The following is a 19,322-nucleotide window of genomic DNA, read 5'->3' as shown; positions in this document are numbered from 1 at the left end:
TTCTTTGACGTTTCCGCAGCACATAGCTGTCACCATGGTAACCACAGTCTTAAGGGTAGCAACTAGAGTATGTGTGTGTGTGAGAGAGAGAGAGAGAGAGAGAGAGAGAGAGAGAGAGAGAAAGAGAGAGAGATGTGGAAGGGCGGAGTGAGGCTGAGATGCGGGGAGAGTGAGACAAGAAAAGGATGCAGGCGAGAAAGTAGGAGATAATGTGTGAGAAACACAACGGGAGAAAGAGTGGGAGAGGCAGAAATGGAAGAAAGGTGACACGGGAGAGCCGCAGAGAAACACAGAGTGAATTAAAGAAACACAGGCATAGGTTTCCACCGAGCCGCTGCAGCCTGGCCACTGTATCGCTCCATAAGAGAGATGTCCATGAGCAAGCCTGTGCCAAGCCTGCTTCGAAGCACTGCAGCAGCAGCATCTCGGAGAGGGAGAGATGACAAACATCAGCACTGAGCATGCTCCACTCTCAAGGCCACTGAGAAAATGAGATTTCAGCTCTTTAGCCTCTCAGTTTGTTCAGTTCTCCAGCCTCCGTCCGTCACTAGCCAGCTTTCACGAGCACATCACACCACCAGTGGCTTCGGCACTGGATTAAAATGTGACCGGTGTGTCACAGGACTGATTGATCTAATGGTGAGAGGCATCGGTCCCACTTATGGCCACGCTGACTCATATTGTGACAGGTTTGATTGGGGCTGAAAGGAACAAGAGATGAGCATAGCAACTCATCAGCCAATGGGGCATGATACTGCAATAACAGGCCAGCACCACGGCAGCCACACACACACACACACACACACACACACACACACACACACACACACACACACACACACACACACACACACACACACACACACACACACACACACACACACACACACACACACACACACACACACACACACACACCAGCCCTGTTCCCAGATGTGATCTCTGTGCCTCCAAACTCTTACTGGTCGTCATCCTTATCTGGATGGCTGCCAGAGCTGCATTGCAAATGACAACCATACATTTGTGTCAGACCTGCAATTAAGCCAAGGTTGATTTATTTGATTTGTTGCTCTTTCTGCTTGTTCTGCAGGCAGACAGACACACCTACGCGGAGACACGACTGCGTGTTTGGTGTCAGTTTCATCACTGAAAATTGACGCCATCATTCACAGTCATGTGTTGAAGAGTGTGTGTGCACTGTATGTGTTGAGAGGACACAGTGAAAGCTGGAGAGGATGTCAATGGCATGCACTCAACTTCCACTGTGGCCAGAGTAGGGAAAATAATGTTTCGCTTGTCGATCGGGGATACAACTTTTGTATCAAAGTTGACATGCCACATCCTGAAGATCTTACTAAGAGCCTTTCAATTGGACAATAATAGCTTATTGTGCTGATACCGAAATAGCACATATACTTATAATGACAGATGCTGTCTGAGCATGACTTTGATGATCCTCTTAAACAAAATAATTCACTATATCTTCTTAAAGCTGTCTGATTGAATCTGTCTCCCTTTACCCTCTGTACTTTTCCTCTTTTTAAACGCATTTATTTTTCTTCCTCTCCGTCTGTCTGTCTGTCTGTCTCTCTCTCTGCCTGTCTCCCTCCCCGCTGTTTAAGGGAGAGATAAAGAGGTTTTTGTGTGACTGTGAGCAGATTGACTTGAAGATAGAGGCTGGAAGCAGATCTCTTCCACCTCCTCATTCTGCCCTTTCTCTCCTGCTCTCACCCAGATGAATAGACAAACATTCTCCCACATGCTCTCACAGTTTATCAAACACACACCCACATAGTAGCAGGTCTTCATGCAAACACATATGTGTGCTCTTACCAGAGAGGACAACACACACTCAATCTAAGTGTCCTCGGGCCGACAAAGTATACACTGTCACACTCAAACACAAACAGACCCCCTCAAACACGCACATAAGCATACTCATACAAACACACAGGTGCATCCACATGTAAATAGAAGAAGGGTCAGTGATGCGTTCAAATGGACCTGTTTTCCACTCGTAATGTACCCAAAACAAACCATTCCCCTGACTTTCATTTACAAAACAGACTTTTAAGACCTCTGAATCATAGCACAACGTCAGGCTTGTGTTGCGCACACATTTTTCCCCTGAAAAACGAACTGACTAAACTTTTCATACATCTTGCTTGTCGTCATTGCATATCATGTGTGAAAAGAAATGTAACAAAAACCTTAAAGTCTTAAAATAATATTTGAAATGTTTAGTATATTGTCTGGACACGATGACCCTGCATTTTTCTCCAATCCTAAAACCTTCACAATAATAGATATTAATATCAGTGATAAACTTCACTTTCAATGAATCTATCAATTAACCTTTCATACATTTATAAAACTTGAACTAGAAGTGTAAATGTACACAAGGGAAAACAAGGGAAGGTTGTGCTCTTATCAGCAACCGCCCCCCCTTCAATAACATGCGTGCATCCGCTCTCTGCTTTGCATTCTTCGCATCAAATCAAATTCCTTTTCTGCTCTGCACTTGTCCTTTATCTCCAGAATGTGCTTTTAGAGCAACACAAACATGTCACAATGAGGACACTGAGTTTCACACAGAGTGGAAGTAGCTTCTTGGTAAAAAAAAATCATTTGCATTTCTGCTTCTGCCTCTCATGGCAGAGTTTGGGCTTATCAACGCTCCGTCTTATCTCTTTTGTTTGTTTTTCACCCATGTAGGCTTTTCCTGAAAAACAGGCCACTACGCATGTGTGAGTTTAGATCCCACTTTGGCGGCAAAAGACCAGATCAAGGCGGTCTCAAATTGAGTGAGCTTGATAAGTGGGCAAGAGAGTGGCCCCAGATGAGGGTGCCAGGACGGCCACACACTGAGCTCTGGCACGCAGGCATGGCGGACAGGAAGCCAGGACTGAGGTCGGGTCATCTCAGAGCGACAGAAGGACTGCCCGGGTCCAAAAAGCCTCTCCACCCAGTCCAGGAGTTAAAGTCATTGCCAAACAGTGACGGCACTAAGAAGGAGGTCAAAGCTAGCTAAAGCTATAATAATTTTCTAAATAGGCAAGCCACCGCGAGCAGCTTAGCGATGGAGGAGCATTGCAAAAGCTTTAGAATCTAAAAGTTGAGGTTTAGCCAACAGGGTATTAATTATTGCTCAAAAGGTCATGCAGTAATAATATAATACTAATCCATGTTTGTAGACAGAGAGAGAAACAGGTTAGTGGCAACTATTTGACATCGAAAACCGAGGTCAGACCAATAGTTTTCTCGGCTTTAGAGCGCTGTGTCAGGATCAGAACGAAGGCCATCTTTTGTATTATTTTTAACGTTTTGTTTTGATTCGGAATACTGACTTTTGCCTGCAGTGATTTCCTGGCTCATGGCCATTTGCTGTATGATAACTGTTGCTCTGCGAGCCTCATGTCAGGGAGACAACAGGGGAATGAAAAGAAACATGCCTAGACAATGCGTAGCAAAAGTACACATCCCAACAGATGTGATGGAGCAAAAGCAGAAAGGGGGTTACACGACTCACACAACAGGGACTTTCTGTAACGCTGATCTTACTGGCTTTTACAAGTACAACAGAACTCTGTGAGGAATGTTGCTTTCTCATTTAGGGTGAAACACCCCTGGAGTTAAGGGGTATCGATATCACAAGGGAGATATATTCCTCCTTTGCCTGCATTTGCTGCAGTGAGGTGATGGTTAGTGTGCTGGTCTGTGGGCCAGCTGGGACACATCTCAGTTCACCCGTGCGCAGACACACACGCACCGACACACACACACACACACACACACAAGCTTGCTCTACGCTGCTCACTATCTTTCAACAACAATCTGAGCAGGGACCAGACGGAAAGAGGTCCTATTTGTGCAGGAAGATAAATACACTTCTGCACCAAGTCCTGTCCCCTCCAGATTAGAGAAACACAATAATGAGCAGACGCACCGGTGGAAGTTCAGAAGAAAGCAAGGGTAAAGGATAGAGTAACAGTGTACTACCAACACACACACACACACACGCTTTTATCATATAATTATAAGACCTTAAAGGTCTACATTTATCAACTGTGTTTTGTCCCAATGTTAAAAGGATAAAATATATTACTTCTAGGAAACAGATTGCTTTGAAAAGGGATTCATAAGTTTACTTTAACAGGAAATAACACGTTTGCCTAAACGTACCATTTTGAAGTTAATGTTGATTGCAAAATGTATAGGCTGAATAAAAACACCATCTATATATGGATTTGTTCCACATAAATCTGGCCTTTTTCTTTCCGCAGGGCTCCAGATTTCAAACTGCCTTTCACAATAAAAGCCCTAGACATGTACACCACATCACCGCTAACCAGTGGCCATTTTCAGAGATTGTAACAAAGTAGCTAGGTCAGGTAACGGATGGTGGAACAACCAGAGAAATGTTAACTATGGAAACTCTACTTGGTAAAAGAGCCCGGAAACAGATGAGGCAAAGACGGCAACGTTTTTTTCTGCTGAGCTATATCAGCAAGTAACAAAACCTTCTAACGTATTAATAAAGCAGGTGTTTTACTCTGTACCATAGCACTGATGTCTGGGCCTCTTGTTCTTTTGGATTCTTGCTGTCGTTTCTTGCTTCGGACAGTAGCATTAGCCTGTATGCTAGCGGTAGCCATGTTGCTAAGGATTCATGAACAAGCATCTGGATTTTTCCGTGCTTTTGACAATCAGTACACAGGAAATATTTTATCAAAGTATTCGTGCAGTTTTCTAGGAGAAGAATGCAGTGTTTGGAGCTTGAGAAGAATAAAGAGAGTTCTGGTTGTCATGGCACTATCAAAATTGTCAAGAAATTGTCTATATCTTTAAAGTTGGATTTACTTTATTTTGAAAAGACGTTCCAACACAAAAATGAGAAACAAATTTGGGGATTTAACCATAAGGAGGGGTTATTTTTGAAGTTACAGTATACACCTTGATCACACGTGAATATGGATAAAACCACCGAGGGGAATTTTCCTAACTTTCCAAAAATATTCTGGAAAAACTCTAGGATTTGCAAATTGATGGCGTCACAGTTTTAGGAAATACAGACAGGCTTGTGCGTACTGCACTAAGCCGCTGTTTGAGTAAATCTCAAGTATCTGGTCATCGTATAGTGGGACGATGGTAATTTACAATGTGTCTAAATATCCACATACTCATTGTAAATATTCAAGAATGACTGTATCGAGTTGTTTACAAGTTCTTCTGAGTCAACAGTCATAATCTTTTATCAGGTCCTCCTCGGTGTTACGTTCAGGATGGATAAACTCAATCCCGGACCAAAGAGTTAGGCAATCCATCTACGCTATGAATGCATGTTTTCTGAAACAAAACCTCTTAGTCAAAGCAGGAGACCCCTTCACTGTTGAGGGAAACATGATTTTCTCTTGGTCCACTTCCAACTTACCCTGCTAACAAGCCATTCCATTCTGTTTAAAGTCTTTTCATGTTAAGACACACATCAATCCACACCTACAACATACCTGAGGAAACAAACCTCTCTCAGGATATGTGCTGTGTGTGTGGGGTGAACATGGCCGGACACGTCCCTTAAACACACCGGGAGGCGCCCAGCGGGAGTGCCGGCAGCCCCTCTTTTCAACACTTCGACATGCTGCACACAAACACAGTTGCCCTTCCCATGGTCCTTTTGTTCCCTATCGTTTTGTTGAAGTTCCTGTCATGGACACTGTCAGCTTTCTCTGGACAGTTTTAACGAACAGTTATTACACTTTTGGACACACACTCACTTAAAAAGGGTATTATATTTTTCCAGGACTTCACCGGGCTCGTCATGCAGACAAAAAGCTAGCCATCTTACAACTGATGCAGGAAAACATGCATATGCTTGCCGACACAGAATTATAGCTAAATGCACTTTAAAGTAATTCAGACAATTAGCTAAGTATAACACACCCAAGCAGTGGCAAGCATATACAAAGAAGTAGTTATATTGGATGCATACCTTATGAAACACACTGAATCTTATCTTGATGCAGGAAAATAGTTTTTTTTTTTTTTAAAGGCTGTAAATGGTAGAATATGCGGGTTAACATAGTTATGTATCTGAATATAAGTAGCATGCCAGTCCCAGTAAATGTCAGTTACCTGATTTGAAATATGACCTAAAATGGCCAAAAGGCAGTCGTCTATCATTCATATGTTGACATCAAATTACATGCTCAGATCATCTACAGATAAAACCAGGAGCAGACACTGAATGTGGTGCATGGTGAGAGTGAGGCGGTGGCCTGGGGGCCTTTGGTAAATGAATGCCACCGAATGAGTCTGCAGTGAAAGGTTATCTCCTTCACTGTCCTTCAGTATCACGCTGCTTCCTGTGAATACCCTGACACCTTAGTGAGGAGACGCTGCAATGGAGAAGCTCCCAGAGAGCAAATGCATAACTGAAGGGCAGGTTTTCATTCACAAACGGACTAATCCACAAACCAGTGACAAATCACCAACAGATGCACACACATAAAACATTTTAGACACGTAAGCATGCAACCATTGCAACATTGCTCAGGTTTTAACTTGTGTCCATCACTATCTATCACTGGCAACAAGACAATGGACATATTCTTTACCATTTTGCAAGATACTTCACCATAAATAACCTGAAGCAGAGGTTGACATTGACAACCTGGAGATGTTTACACAAACCTTTGATACCCTGCGATTGAGGATCATTGTTGACATCTATGAACCTGTTTATGGCATATTATGGAATGTGTGTTCTGTAGTGCTACGCCCACAGCTACACAGATCTTCAGGAGAGGGAACATGAAAATGTGTGCCCGCCAGCTTCACCCTCCCTCTTTGGACTGAGCAATAGTTCTCAAACATGCCAAAACAACAGAGATTTCAGCAGTCATTGGTGTGATCTGACACTGCTGACAACAAGTCTGCAATTATGCTGTTTCTAAAAAGATGCCTATCCATCGACTGAGAATGTAACCCGGTGTCAGTAAGAGTTAGCAGAGATAACAAGGAGTGGGAAGAACAATATTTCACATGCCACAGTAACCAGTTAAATATTTGAGGGAGCAAATCAGCTTATTAAGATTTAAGATCATTGACACATACGCTTACATGGATTGTTCAGTTGTGCCATTTACATGCATTGATCCAGTGCTGTATTGTGAGACCACACAAGGTTAATAATCGAGCTGATGATAGCCAATTGCATAGGTTTATAGCTCGGGAAAAAGCCTAATATTAGTCGATTTGTTGCCCTTTTTATAGAATTATTGCATAAAACTACTTTAATTTCTGAATAAAACACATTCCTGACTCAATGCCAAACATTAATTCTGGTGAATGATTGTCTTGTTTTCTGTTCTGTCTCGTAATGCTAACCTGCAGTACAAGAACAATAGCCCTTTTCTTTCTTCTCTGTACACCTACATGTGCTGTACCGTACATACTACGTTCAGATTTGCCAATAACAGTTTTTTTTACCTTTGACTTCTGATTTTCTTGTTTATTTCTGGTACTATTCGCAACATTCAAGGGTTAATTTTCGTTAACAACCTTTCATGCTGTGCACAGAAGAAAAAAATCTCTTAAATATTTGATTACATGCACTGGCTGCAGCCTGTGAAGGAAGAGTATTGCGGCCCAAGATAGCTGCAAATGACTGAATGATTCAAAAGGCAGTGCAAACTTAAACTGCCTCCACAAACAGCAGCATACAATTCACACAGAGCAGGCCAATAGAAGCACATTTAACAGTGCTCAGGTGAGGAAAAGGACAAACTTATTTTAAAAACAAGTGTGTGTCTCTTGTTTAGGCTTTTTGTGATTTGATTTGAATGTATTTTCTCGTTAGCCCATGACTTATTGTTCAATGTTTATTGTGATTTTAGAAATACACACATACATTCCGGTCATTGATTGATATTGATTGTTGTGTTTTTTTATCTTAGTGTGTGCATATGTGTAAATGTGTCTTGTGTTGATTATGTATATAGGATACATATTTGTATACATATCTGTATTGTATAATTGTATATTCGGGATTGTTGGAAACGTCATTTCGATCTCTCTGTCTGTAAACACAACCTGAGTAAGATTGACATTAAAGTTGACTTGGACTAATGTATCAAGCCTGTATTCAAAGGGGTTGATTGTTATTTGGAGGATATCCAGCTCTGGTGGCAGCCTTGTATATTTTCATTTACACAACAGCTCAGAGTTATTACTGGTCATTTTTTGACCTCAATCCAACACTGTACATGATGGCTTCTCCCAGAGGGATGCCATTACAGTCGAGTTAGTCAAAGGAACACAGCGGCGTACAGCTGACTGCAGTATGAACAGCTAAGGAGTAACGCAAGAAAGATGGCTTCCTCTTCTGAACAAACTCATACCCAAATGGCAGTGACTTTCACAGTTGTTATCCTGTACATATTTCACAGCCTGTGCCGTGACTGTGTGTTTTTGACACGGCTCCAGCAGCAGGGGCAGGGATTCTAACAACTGCTGGGACATTCCCAACGGACTCATCTCTTTTAACTTTTCGGTGTTCCTCCTGCTTCCTGATCCTGATCATATACTGCCTCATTGTGGTGAAGGCAACATTCTTCAGTGGGTTGGAAAACTCAGACTCCTAATTGTCGGATAAGCAGCGAGATAAAGACTAAGCTGTGATTACAGAGGGTAAAGCTAAAATAATGTAAAGATTATTTTTTTTGTTAGACTGAGGATATGTTTAGTGTGACATTTACTTTAAATTCGACTTTGTCATATCAGATTACATGCATAGTAAGTTTGGTTCTCACTGAGTAAAGAGCTGCTTGCTGATAGTACAGTCTAGTGATAAAAAGTACACAACTAATAATTTAGGAGTTTTTCAATTCTGTAACTAGTAAAATATCTAAAATGACCTTTTAAATTCATTGTGATAGCAACTTAAGAGGCTGTACTTCCTGTAAAACTCACTGAAGTTCATTCAATGGTCAAATGTAAGGAATAAATGCTCTTGTAAATAAAGTGTTATGGTCTAGATATATATTTACACATCTATATATTCTAGAAAATATCAAAAACAACTAAAGCTTTATAGAAAAGTATTCAAAGTGTAATATCTGTGATGAAATAGGCTTTTAAAAATAAATGTCCCTCTATCAATAAAGCTTCACAGCACAATAATACGTTTCCAGAAAAAATTGTTCTTGGAAACATGTTGATTGCTTTAAGGCGCTTCTTAATCTTCTTGTAGTCATTACAAGTCATCTGTCGAAGTCCACGTAAAAAGAGCCACTAACAGCTCTACTTTTATAGACCTTATATTCATTTCTTTGTTACAACATATTCTCCATTCAGTTAGACATTGATATGGTTTAGGAATCCAACACAAATACCAAATGATCTCCGGGTTTAATATTGAAAGCACAAGACAAATGCCACCAAACCCATAAGACATAAATGCATGTGTCCTCTCTAAAAATAGTCTAATTCTGTTCTAAATAGTTTTGCTCCTCCAAAAGCAGCTTTCATCCCGTTTTACAAGCTTGAGATTACCAGAGATTACTGGATGTGACATTATGCATTAACTGAAAAACTAATCTGTGTTCTCACCGGAAGCATCCGACCCGATCCCTCTGTCTGAGGCGGATTCCAGCCAGCTGTTAGCAAGCTGCAGCAGCAGAAGATACCAATGGTTGTGGATAAAAAAAACACCAATGTTTCTGTTATTATACAAAAATAATTGTGACCATTTTCCCAGTTTCTCGCAATTGGAATACAAGAAGCCTTGGTTGATAAAAGTTGGCAGAAATAGCCGGACTTTCAAACAGCGCGCAGACGAAAAGAGAAAATATCCAACACTTACAGTAATGATACTAAATTTGCTTATTTTTGTAAAAACGTATTTATTCATTATGATCATAATAATATCTGTCCCTCTAATTATATATATTGTTTTCTTAAATTATAAAACATTAAATTAACATAAAAAAAAAAATGTGTACCCTTAATAATACAAATATGATTATTAAAACTAAATAAATATTCAGAAAGGAGATGAAAGCCCATTTTAAAACCCACATTGCGTATTTTGTCTTTGATGCAAGAAGATTTGATCCAAAAATAAATAAATCATGACTCTCTGCCCCCTTTACACTCGCTGAAATTACTTCTCCAGTCTCGACATCTTACAAATAATTTGAAATTGCAAGTCTAACTGAAGCCGTATACAGTTTTATGGAGCACTAATTTGTTATATTACAAGCATTCAACTGCATTGCACTGCAGACTTGTTCTCATAGTTCTTATCCAGCTGAATTTAGAGTAATCCCATTATTCTCCACAAGCCCAGACATTATTCTGCATTACAGAATGCTAATTTGTAATCATCGAAAGCTTGCTGTGGTGTGTGTGAAATCAAAGGGCATGTTAACAGACATTAAAAACGGTAGAAAATATCTGTCACAGTAGAGTGGTTAAACCCCTCGTGTAGAACTAAACTCATGTTAAACCACTCATAAAGTGTTTTAGTTCTGTGTGAAGCACAGAATTAGGTCCAGAGCTTTGATAGGAAAACAGCGATGTAGCTCATCAAAGAGAGATGTTTTTAATCGAAAGTGGATTTTCTGTTGTAATAGGAGTGTGTACAGTGTAATTCAAGGTGTTAATGTATTCTATCAAAACACAGCTTTGTTTTCACTTTCTCATATTAGCAATATCGACCATCCACAAATCTCACACAAATCCTGTCCTTTCTCTTTCTTAAGCTCAATATAAACTTTGGAGCAATATAAGTATTTTTGAATATATTATGATCGGTTAACAAAAGGAAATAACATTTTATTTCAGTGTTTTTCCACAACTTAGAAGACAGGAAAGTTGGGATCTCCTTTTCTTAATAACTTTGTGTCATCAATTCTCTAAAGCACTTTGCACTAATAAGCACGACCGAGTTCTGGCTTCATGATGGGATGTTATACATTAGTGGTCATATAGGTGACTTCTCTGCCCTAAAAGCATGCTGCTGATGGCTAACCATTTTTGAACGACAGCAGGCGCCATGCAAAATTCAAACCACTAGTCATCTTGAATGCTTTAATAGCCCCGCACAGCTGTTCTAAGGTGAAAAGGTTCAATGAGTGTACACCACCTGCCCAGCACCAAATTATAGAGACATACAAGGTAAGTGACCAACTAGCTACTGAAGAACCTTCAAGCTAGCTACAAACCAAATAGTATATATTTTTGCAGCACTTGATAGAGACCAAAAGAAACACCCAAGGAGAATAATGATTTCCATTCAATTGGCCAACAACACAACTCCAAATAACAATCGCTGTGTTAGCTATAAGGCAACTGTAACACAAACTGTCTCTTAAGTCAAAATGATGTTGTGATGCTAATCGGATTTGTGAATCTGATACTCACTCTTCAGTTGTAGGACTTAGCATTCTGCCTTTAATATGTGCTGATCATATATGGTATTCCAATATTCAACTGTCCATTTGATCTTGCTTTTACATGGCAACAGATATCATGTACTTATGTTTAACTACTAATGAGCCGTGTGGTGCAGTGGGTTGTGCGTTGGTGTTCGGATCAGGGGGTCACAGGTTCAAACCCCACTGCAGTCAGCATGTCATTGTGTCCCTCAGACACTTCACCCCAAATTGCTCCTGTGGGGATTGCCCACAGTATTGAGTATGTACGTCGCTTGGATAAAAGCGTCTAACAAGTGACATGTAATGTAATGTAATGACCACCAGGGGGGAAGCTCATCTGTCATCAGGTATATTATTATAAGCTACTGAACAGTTTAACGTAAGCAGTGGCTTCATTGAGATATCAATAGTATGTTTGCCTCCAAGCCTAGCAATGTATTAATGTTGGGCAATGCCAGCAAGACATTTTGGTTAGGGTATGACAGTTTGAAAAAAGTTTTAGTATTGGTTTACAGCATGGATATTCTTTACAATACGCACCATATCTTTAATAGAGCTGCAACAATTAGTGGACTAATCGATCGTGGACTAATCGATCAAGAGAAGAGATAATCGTAACTATCATAACTATTTTGATCATTGATTATCCGATAGAGTTTTCATGCAAAAATTGATTAAAATGCTGTCTTTTGCTTTAAATCTGAAGATGTTGTGCGTTCCTATATTTAAGGTGTTTAAAGATTTCATAACTTGTTTAGACGAGTAAAGACTGACAATATAAAATGAATCCTTTGTTGGAGCTCTATTCTTCACCCTGATAATTGCAGGGCTGTCCGAGTTCCAGCTAACAGCAGATGTTGCACATAAGTACAATTGCACAATATAGCAGCTGCACTTCACTAGAAATTGCGTGACTAAACAAAAAGTATGTACAAAAAAAATCACACCTAAGAACAAAAGCTATAGAAATGATCCTGTAGAATGATATGTTTGTGAATTATATTCAGACCAATAATTATACTATGTTAGCTTTAAGTTTTGTATTTTAAATATGTTTTTCTTGTTGGATAATGAAACGTAGACTGATGTCATTTGAACAGACTGCTGAGATAACAGCTCTTCAAAGTAAATGCTGAGAAGACCAACGTTGGAGTAGAAGAGACATCTAAATTCTTCACTTCTGTTTTAGTTATCTAACCTCTGCAAGCATGCATCATTCTTCAGATGTCTGTGATGTTCTAAAATATATATGAATCAACTGACACTGTAGTAGAACAGACAAAGTATTGGCTTTCACAAAAGGATACTACTTCTACTACCAAACACAAATGCAAACAGATACCAACCATGACCCAGAATCAGTAAACCTCAACTCTACCATAAGAACAGATCAGAAACTGCGTAATTGACACATTTACATACACAGAAGATAGAGACCCAACATGCTCACTGTGTCATAATTGCATGTAAAACGATGTCTTTAGAAATGTAGAGTAAAAATATTGAGTGAGTGTGCGAAAGCGCCTAATAGGAGAGGGAAATGAGGGACCAATTACTGAAAATGGCCAGGCCCTTTTTTTTCATACATCTTATAAATATACATCATCTTGCCAGAGTAGAGTAGCCGAGCGCAGATTCAGCGAAGCAGCAAGTCTACATCAATGACTCCGAGGGTGTTTCTCAATGTCGAGGACGCTTCCTTGGTAGGACATGTCTTCCAAGTCAGGTCCTTCAGAAGCGAGGCAAGAATCCTTCCTGGCCTCGGAAAACGAAGAATTGTGGAACAGGTTAACAGGTGTGCAGGTGTGCGTCATATGCGAGGCCCCGCTTTAAATGGAGCGCGATTTCCGCCAAAGATTTGGAAATTGGTCCGTGCGCAAAGCATTGTGGGGATTTTAAGACCGCGGAGTCTACACATGTGCTGCCTCGAAATTTCCCGCAACGAAGTACGCCGGCCTCGGTAGAATTCCAAACATCCTGGACATTGGAACAGTCCTTCGGCGGCACTCGATGACGTAGCATCCTTGAAATAGTGGCTCTGGAGCAGCCTTCCTCGACATTGAGAAACACCCAGTGACCATAAAAAACCATCTCAACAAACATACACTTGAAACAAATCCATGCTTCCTGCTGGTCAACCTCATTAGCCTGTGCCCTTGGCAAGAGACAAAGCGTTGACAATTGAAAACACTTCAATCATTGTTATCTTAACAAACACACATCCTGTACACAACAGTTATCTTGTTGATGATATACAGTAAATGAGTGCCTTTGTCACAATCAACAGCTGCCCTTGAATGCGCCATTAGGGTCTAATGACCAGCCAGCCCTTCGGTTCATTCTGCTGCCAGATAGAGTTGTGGTTTCGCAGCAGAAGCCAGTAGCCATCAGCAGCTGTCATTCATGTTCTATGTCTAACTCTTCTAAAGCAGTCTCTCAATTCACAGAAAGATACATAGCTGGGGGCAAAATGCTGCCTGTCTACCACCTCAAAGCAGCAGCTGCGACCAGTAGGACGGATTCATGATAGAGCGCTTTCACAACAACACTGTTACATGCATTTACTTCACAGAAATAAACTGGCTTAATGAGTGATAAATAAATATGAGTGAGAAGTGTGAGGGCGGTTTCAGGGCGATGTGTTACTCCTCGACTCGGATGACCTTTTTCTGTGCATGAGTATTTGCACCGATTTGTACTGACACAATGCTCCCACCAGTCTGCAAACACCCACACAGTTGCATACACAAAATGCAATTATGTAGGTCTCCTCCGTGAGATCTATGGATAGACAAAAAAGCTTCCCAATGTTGCATTACACAGACTTCGGTTTAGACTAAAACACTCTTAAATAATGACAGCTTAAAAAAAAGCAGATTGTATCTACTTGAAATGACAATTACATAAGTACAGTGATGTCTGACTATTACAAATGAAAAGATCAATTGAGCTAGATATTCTTTTTGAAAGTGTATACATTGAAGAAAAATGTGTAATAGGAGATTACCATGATCCCGCTAATGGATATGCTGGCCTTGTGAATCGCACATAATGTCATCTCAGGTGCTAGTCCACTATGAAATACATGTGTTAATGTGTCTGGATTAAATGTTGGACAAACTTCAATGAGGATGTTTTGTCATCTGCAATGCCAGGAAACACTTGCAGCTATGAGTTTAGATACAGTAGCTGTCTGAGAGGTTTACAGTCAGTACTCTCTTTACTCTACAGTAGAATGATGGCCAGATACAACAAGGCCTGCTTGAGAAACCAGCAGCCAGTGCGAGAAACATGAGCCTGTTTGTTGTAATCTATATCAGAAGAATAGTATTTTCCTTCCTTCTTTGGCTGGAACCTAGAGCTCCCAGCTGGGTCCTCCTTAGGAAAGGGTGCAGGTGGCAAGCCCCTTAGTTAGCCTGTTTTCCAGGCAGCCGGAAGACAACACCTGCATCACTCTGAGACTTGTACGGTTTCTACTCTCAGTCCCCTGGTAAACACACTTGGGAGCTTTCTTTGTATCTGCACAAGAGGGATTCGAGGCCAATTTTAAATGTGTGCCAAGCGGCCATAGAAGCAGTTTTTGCAAACAAAGATGCATATGCAGCAGTTCAAGTTTAATAGTGTAAACAAATATATGCTTTTTAATATAGTGTTTGTGACTTAATATGAAGTAGAGAAGCAGTCAACAGAACATTGTTGATATTGCGTCCCTGCTGAATGAAGGAGGAAGATCAAGAGGCCACGGGAACAACTGTTTATCTGTCTTTATGAAAGGTAATGTTTAGACTGCATGATAAGAGACGAGTGATTAGATCAATTACACTGAGTGAGAAGCCGCTAAACTACAATTACCTACCAGAGAAACCCGAGCTATGTTGTTGGGTACTTTGAACTAAATAAATGAGATCTTCAGAGGCCCAGGGAGCGGGCGTGGCAGCTCTCCCAGGTACCAGACTGTGGTGATTGTGCCAGTGCGATCACGTCACTGACAAACCCTTAGCTTAATGCCAGAAGAATCCACGGGGGAGGTTTGGGCTGTTCAAGGTACTCAACAGGTGATAAGGTCCATTTTGTGTTTCCCCTCTATTGGGATGATGAGTTTAAAAGTGAGTGAGGCACAATCCAGAGAGGGGAGCATTTGTGTCTCATGAGTATCATAAGAGGATTTAAGAAGGCAATGCAGGGCACACATCATTTTCTAGGCCACAACTCCCGAGTGAGTGTGTGTACCCTGTGATGGCAGTAGGCTGACTAGTATGGGACATAAGAGTACAAAATGAGTGGCTCTGTGAAAGGCACTGTGTTTAAGGATGCAGTCACTGACACCACTTTATAATTAAAGTATAGAGTCTCATTTTACCCACTGGAGAACACCAGGAAAGACACTTTGTAGCATTTGAGCAGCCGACAGGTGGCTCTAGCATATCTTGTGACAGAGCTCCTGAACAGAACATGATTTTTTAAACACTAATGTCTGTGCATTCACGTACACATAATCGAGTGTGCAGCTTACTGCATGAACACCACTGCAACAATATTCTGCATTGTTCTTAGTCAATTACTTTCAGTGCCTAAATGAAATAATTAGCTATGAAGGAAAGAGAGACAGCGAGAAGCCATTGTTCACTAAAGTAAGTAGTAAGTAAAGTATACTTAAATAAAAGCCTTATTAAAAATAAAATGTGTCTGGTTCGATGTGAGGTTTCTCCCTAAGGGTGACATCTGCTGACCAAAGCCCATTCCTGAACCACTTGTGCATAAATCTTAAAAAATACTAAAGTGATGGGTGGTAAAGTATATATTCTGATATTTTTAAACAGCAACCCCATCGATTTATTTAAGACTACACCACACACTGCTAGCTCTGAGCATGCATAGAAGATACATGTCTGCAGGACTTGGTCTAAGATAAGCTACACTAAAGTGTGGGGTATTAAAGAATTAAAGCAGGGTGTGAGCCTAAATATAGCCTGAGAACCAATTTGCTTAGGGCAGCGTGATTTTCCACACGTGATACCGGTGATACAGGCCGCTGTCCCTGGTCCTGAAATTGTACCGGGTCCATAAATGCATGTGCTCGATGTTCATAGAGGAAGCCGGTTCAATGCGGGGAATACAGACATCTGTATATGCAGACTAGTTAAATATGCATAAGCATGTGCATGAAACGTACAGTATAATGCGGGTTTGCAGGATGCAGATAGTTTGACTACACACCAACTGCAATTCCTCACAAGCAACAGTGCGAGGCGCATGTCTGATGCAGTTCAGGGAGAGAGAATGGGAGAGAGAAAGAGAGAAAGAGAGTTTGATTGATCATGTGGGCTATGGGAGCCTGCGAGAGTTGTCGAAAATTGCTGCATAGACGCCCCTTAGGCACCTATCTGGTACCCACTGACTCGAAACAATACTGTTGCCATAATAACCACAATTCACCAGAGTGCCCGTTACCAAAAGCCCTAAAAGCCAGGGAGCCGTTAACAGACCGTTTATTCTTCCGGGTTGGACTTCACCGGTAATCCACAATACATTAACTTACCGCAGTCCTCACACAAGATCTTCCCAACATCCTTTTTTAGGCTCTTCACACTCGTGTCCCGAGGCGCAAACGATGCCTTGAAAACCAATGGCTCGTCAGTGGGGTCCATGAAAAAAATGTACTTGTGGTTCTTCTTCACTTTGGTGCACGGAGCCTCAGATCCAAATTCCCCCACGGTGACGAGCTGTTCTCGCTCCAGACCCCCGCTGTTAAGGGGCCAAACATCCAGCACTTTGACATGCACACGGTACCGCTCCGCGGAGACGTTCACAGGCGTAGACTGCACCTTGCCCTCGATCACCACGGCGGATTTGTAAACCTGGTCCTGCAGGGATTTCAAACTCGGGGAGTAGCAGGCGAATGAGACCCCGATGACCAGCATGGATAAATGTACTGAATCAAGCCTCATGCCGCCTGCTTTGGCTCGGTGGTCGCTGGTCGCGTTGCGGCAGGGCTCTCTGGGCTGCGGGGCGATGGAGCTGGGTTGAATGAAGAGACAGCAAGTAGGCTCCAGTAGCACGGCAGCGCGGCAGACCTTGCATAAGTGTCCATGCCATCGGGATCCGCTGCTTTTCAAAGTGATTTTCAATGGGTAAACAGCAGCTTTGAAACGGGGGAACCGCGGGACGATGCTGGGTTTCAAATCCAGTCACAGCTTACTGCTAATAATAAGGCATTGTAGGTAGGCTAAGCGCGGAATCGGCGGATTCTCCCCTCCAGAAGATTCCCCCTATGCTGCCATAGTAGCCTTAACTGCAAGACGACGCCACTCTTATCTTTGCCCAAAAATTGCAGTGGTGGGGTACCGCTATGATGGTTTTCTGTATCATCTGCAGCGGAGGGAAAAGACGCAAAATGCAGCAGTGAACCACAAGTTTGGTAGTCCAGTCGCAAAACATAAGCCACGCTTCTTTCCAAAAAATAAAACAATATCTCTGGTCGGAAGCTATAACGCTAACACGGCGCCTTCCACTTCCACCGTGGCTCTCTCTCCGCCTCCCCCACTAACCACAGACGGAGAGAAAATAATGCCGATTGCCAAGGGGCTCCGTCAACAAAAACGCAGGATTGGAGCACTGATATATAGGCAACCGATGGACCAAGGGGTCGATCTCCTCTCTCCCAAAACCCAGTTACTGTATGTCAATCACTCCATGGTGTTTTATCAGCGGTGATCTCACGTTATAATGAAACAAACGGAATCCTAAATCCACGACTGTCCCTCCTCAGCATCGCATCTTACCAAGGCATTACTCCAAAAAACGAAATATGTTCACGGTGAAAGATGCAGCTGCATATATAGTCCGGTGGGCCTAAAAATCATATGGCTGCGATGACTAAGGCTGCGAAAGCATTTCAGATTCTTCAAGAGACTGTTTTGAATGAGTTTTGCGTCTCATCCCATTAAGTCATGCCCTGCATTCAGGTCACATTCGCTGCTCAGCCTCTGAAAAAACTGATGTTGAAGCACTGCATTAAATCCATACAGCTAAAAAAGCAGCAAAATTGGGGTCCAAAGCAAAGAAAAAAAAACACTTAAAAATAAAACATTTAAAAAGTAAGTTTTTCTGGGTTTTTGGTATTATATTCTGATTTATTAACACAATATCTCCCATGAAGCAGTTAAATACATGCTAGCTAAAGGGGGGGGGAATCATAGAAATATTGACAGTGTGGATGATATATATAGCAATGTTAACGTCAATGTATGATTGTAATGTTTAGTTTAGTCTAAATTGAATGCGGATACAGAATGTTGCACTGACAGTATTCACAAAGAGCGACATCTGCTGTCCACACAGTATTTATGAGCTATGCACACTTGATGTAAATGCTGCTGTAAATCAAACAGAAAAAAGTACTAAATAATAAAAAGAAAGCACCCACATTTGAATTCGTTCATACAACATATGCTCAGTGTGGACTATACAATTCACGTGGCCTAGTTTAGGAAAATACATGTTGCAATTAAAGAACCCTAAAACTCAAAACAAATGAGACTCAGAACAAGCAAATGTCTATTGTAAATGTATAAGACACAGCTACAACTATTATCTGTTTTCATCTGTGCGCATGCACCTAACATACCTGTCTGCTCTCCGTGGTGCTGAAATCCTACAAAGCCTTTACATGTAGACTATACATTAGACCTGTATGCTTATGTAAAACAAGGTATAACATATTGTATTATTATGTGAACTGAATCCCTTTTTCCCGTAACAACAACTGCTCATGTGCTTTTTTAAACAACACTAATCACAGAAGAGAGAGCAGGCCCTGACAAATCCAACATGGAGAGAGACACGTAACATATTATCAACCTGAAATTGTAAGAGGTGTTAACA

The 19,322-nt window shown here is 41.3% G+C and overlaps 1 protein-coding gene across 1 annotated transcript in view; it reads right to left on the bottom strand.

Moving 5' to 3' along the window:
* Positions 1–18,228, bottom strand: part of LOC104948141 (pro-neuregulin-2, membrane-bound isoform) — a gene marked incomplete at its 3' end in the record, with an annotated part of 32,651 nt that extends 14,423 nt beyond the window's left edge. The window contains exons 1-2 of the mRNA XM_010774306.1: positions 18,221–18,228; positions 16,978–17,456 (exon numbers count right to left, since the gene is read on the bottom strand). Coding sequence (XP_010772608.1) covers positions 16,978–17,456; positions 18,221–18,228 — 487 coding nt within the window. The remainder of the gene's footprint in view (positions 1–16,977; positions 17,457–18,220) is intronic.
* Between the last annotated feature and the right edge of the window lie 1,094 nt (positions 18,229–19,322).

The sequence above is a fragment of the Notothenia coriiceps genome, unplaced genomic scaffold (assembly GCF_000735185.1).
Source record: "Notothenia coriiceps isolate Sejong01 unplaced genomic scaffold, NC01 NC01_scaffold00013790, whole genome shotgun sequence".
NCBI classification, from domain to species: Eukaryota; Metazoa; Chordata; class Actinopteri; order Perciformes; family Nototheniidae; genus Notothenia; species Notothenia coriiceps.
This window is presented reverse-complemented; position numbering and strand designations above follow the sequence as displayed.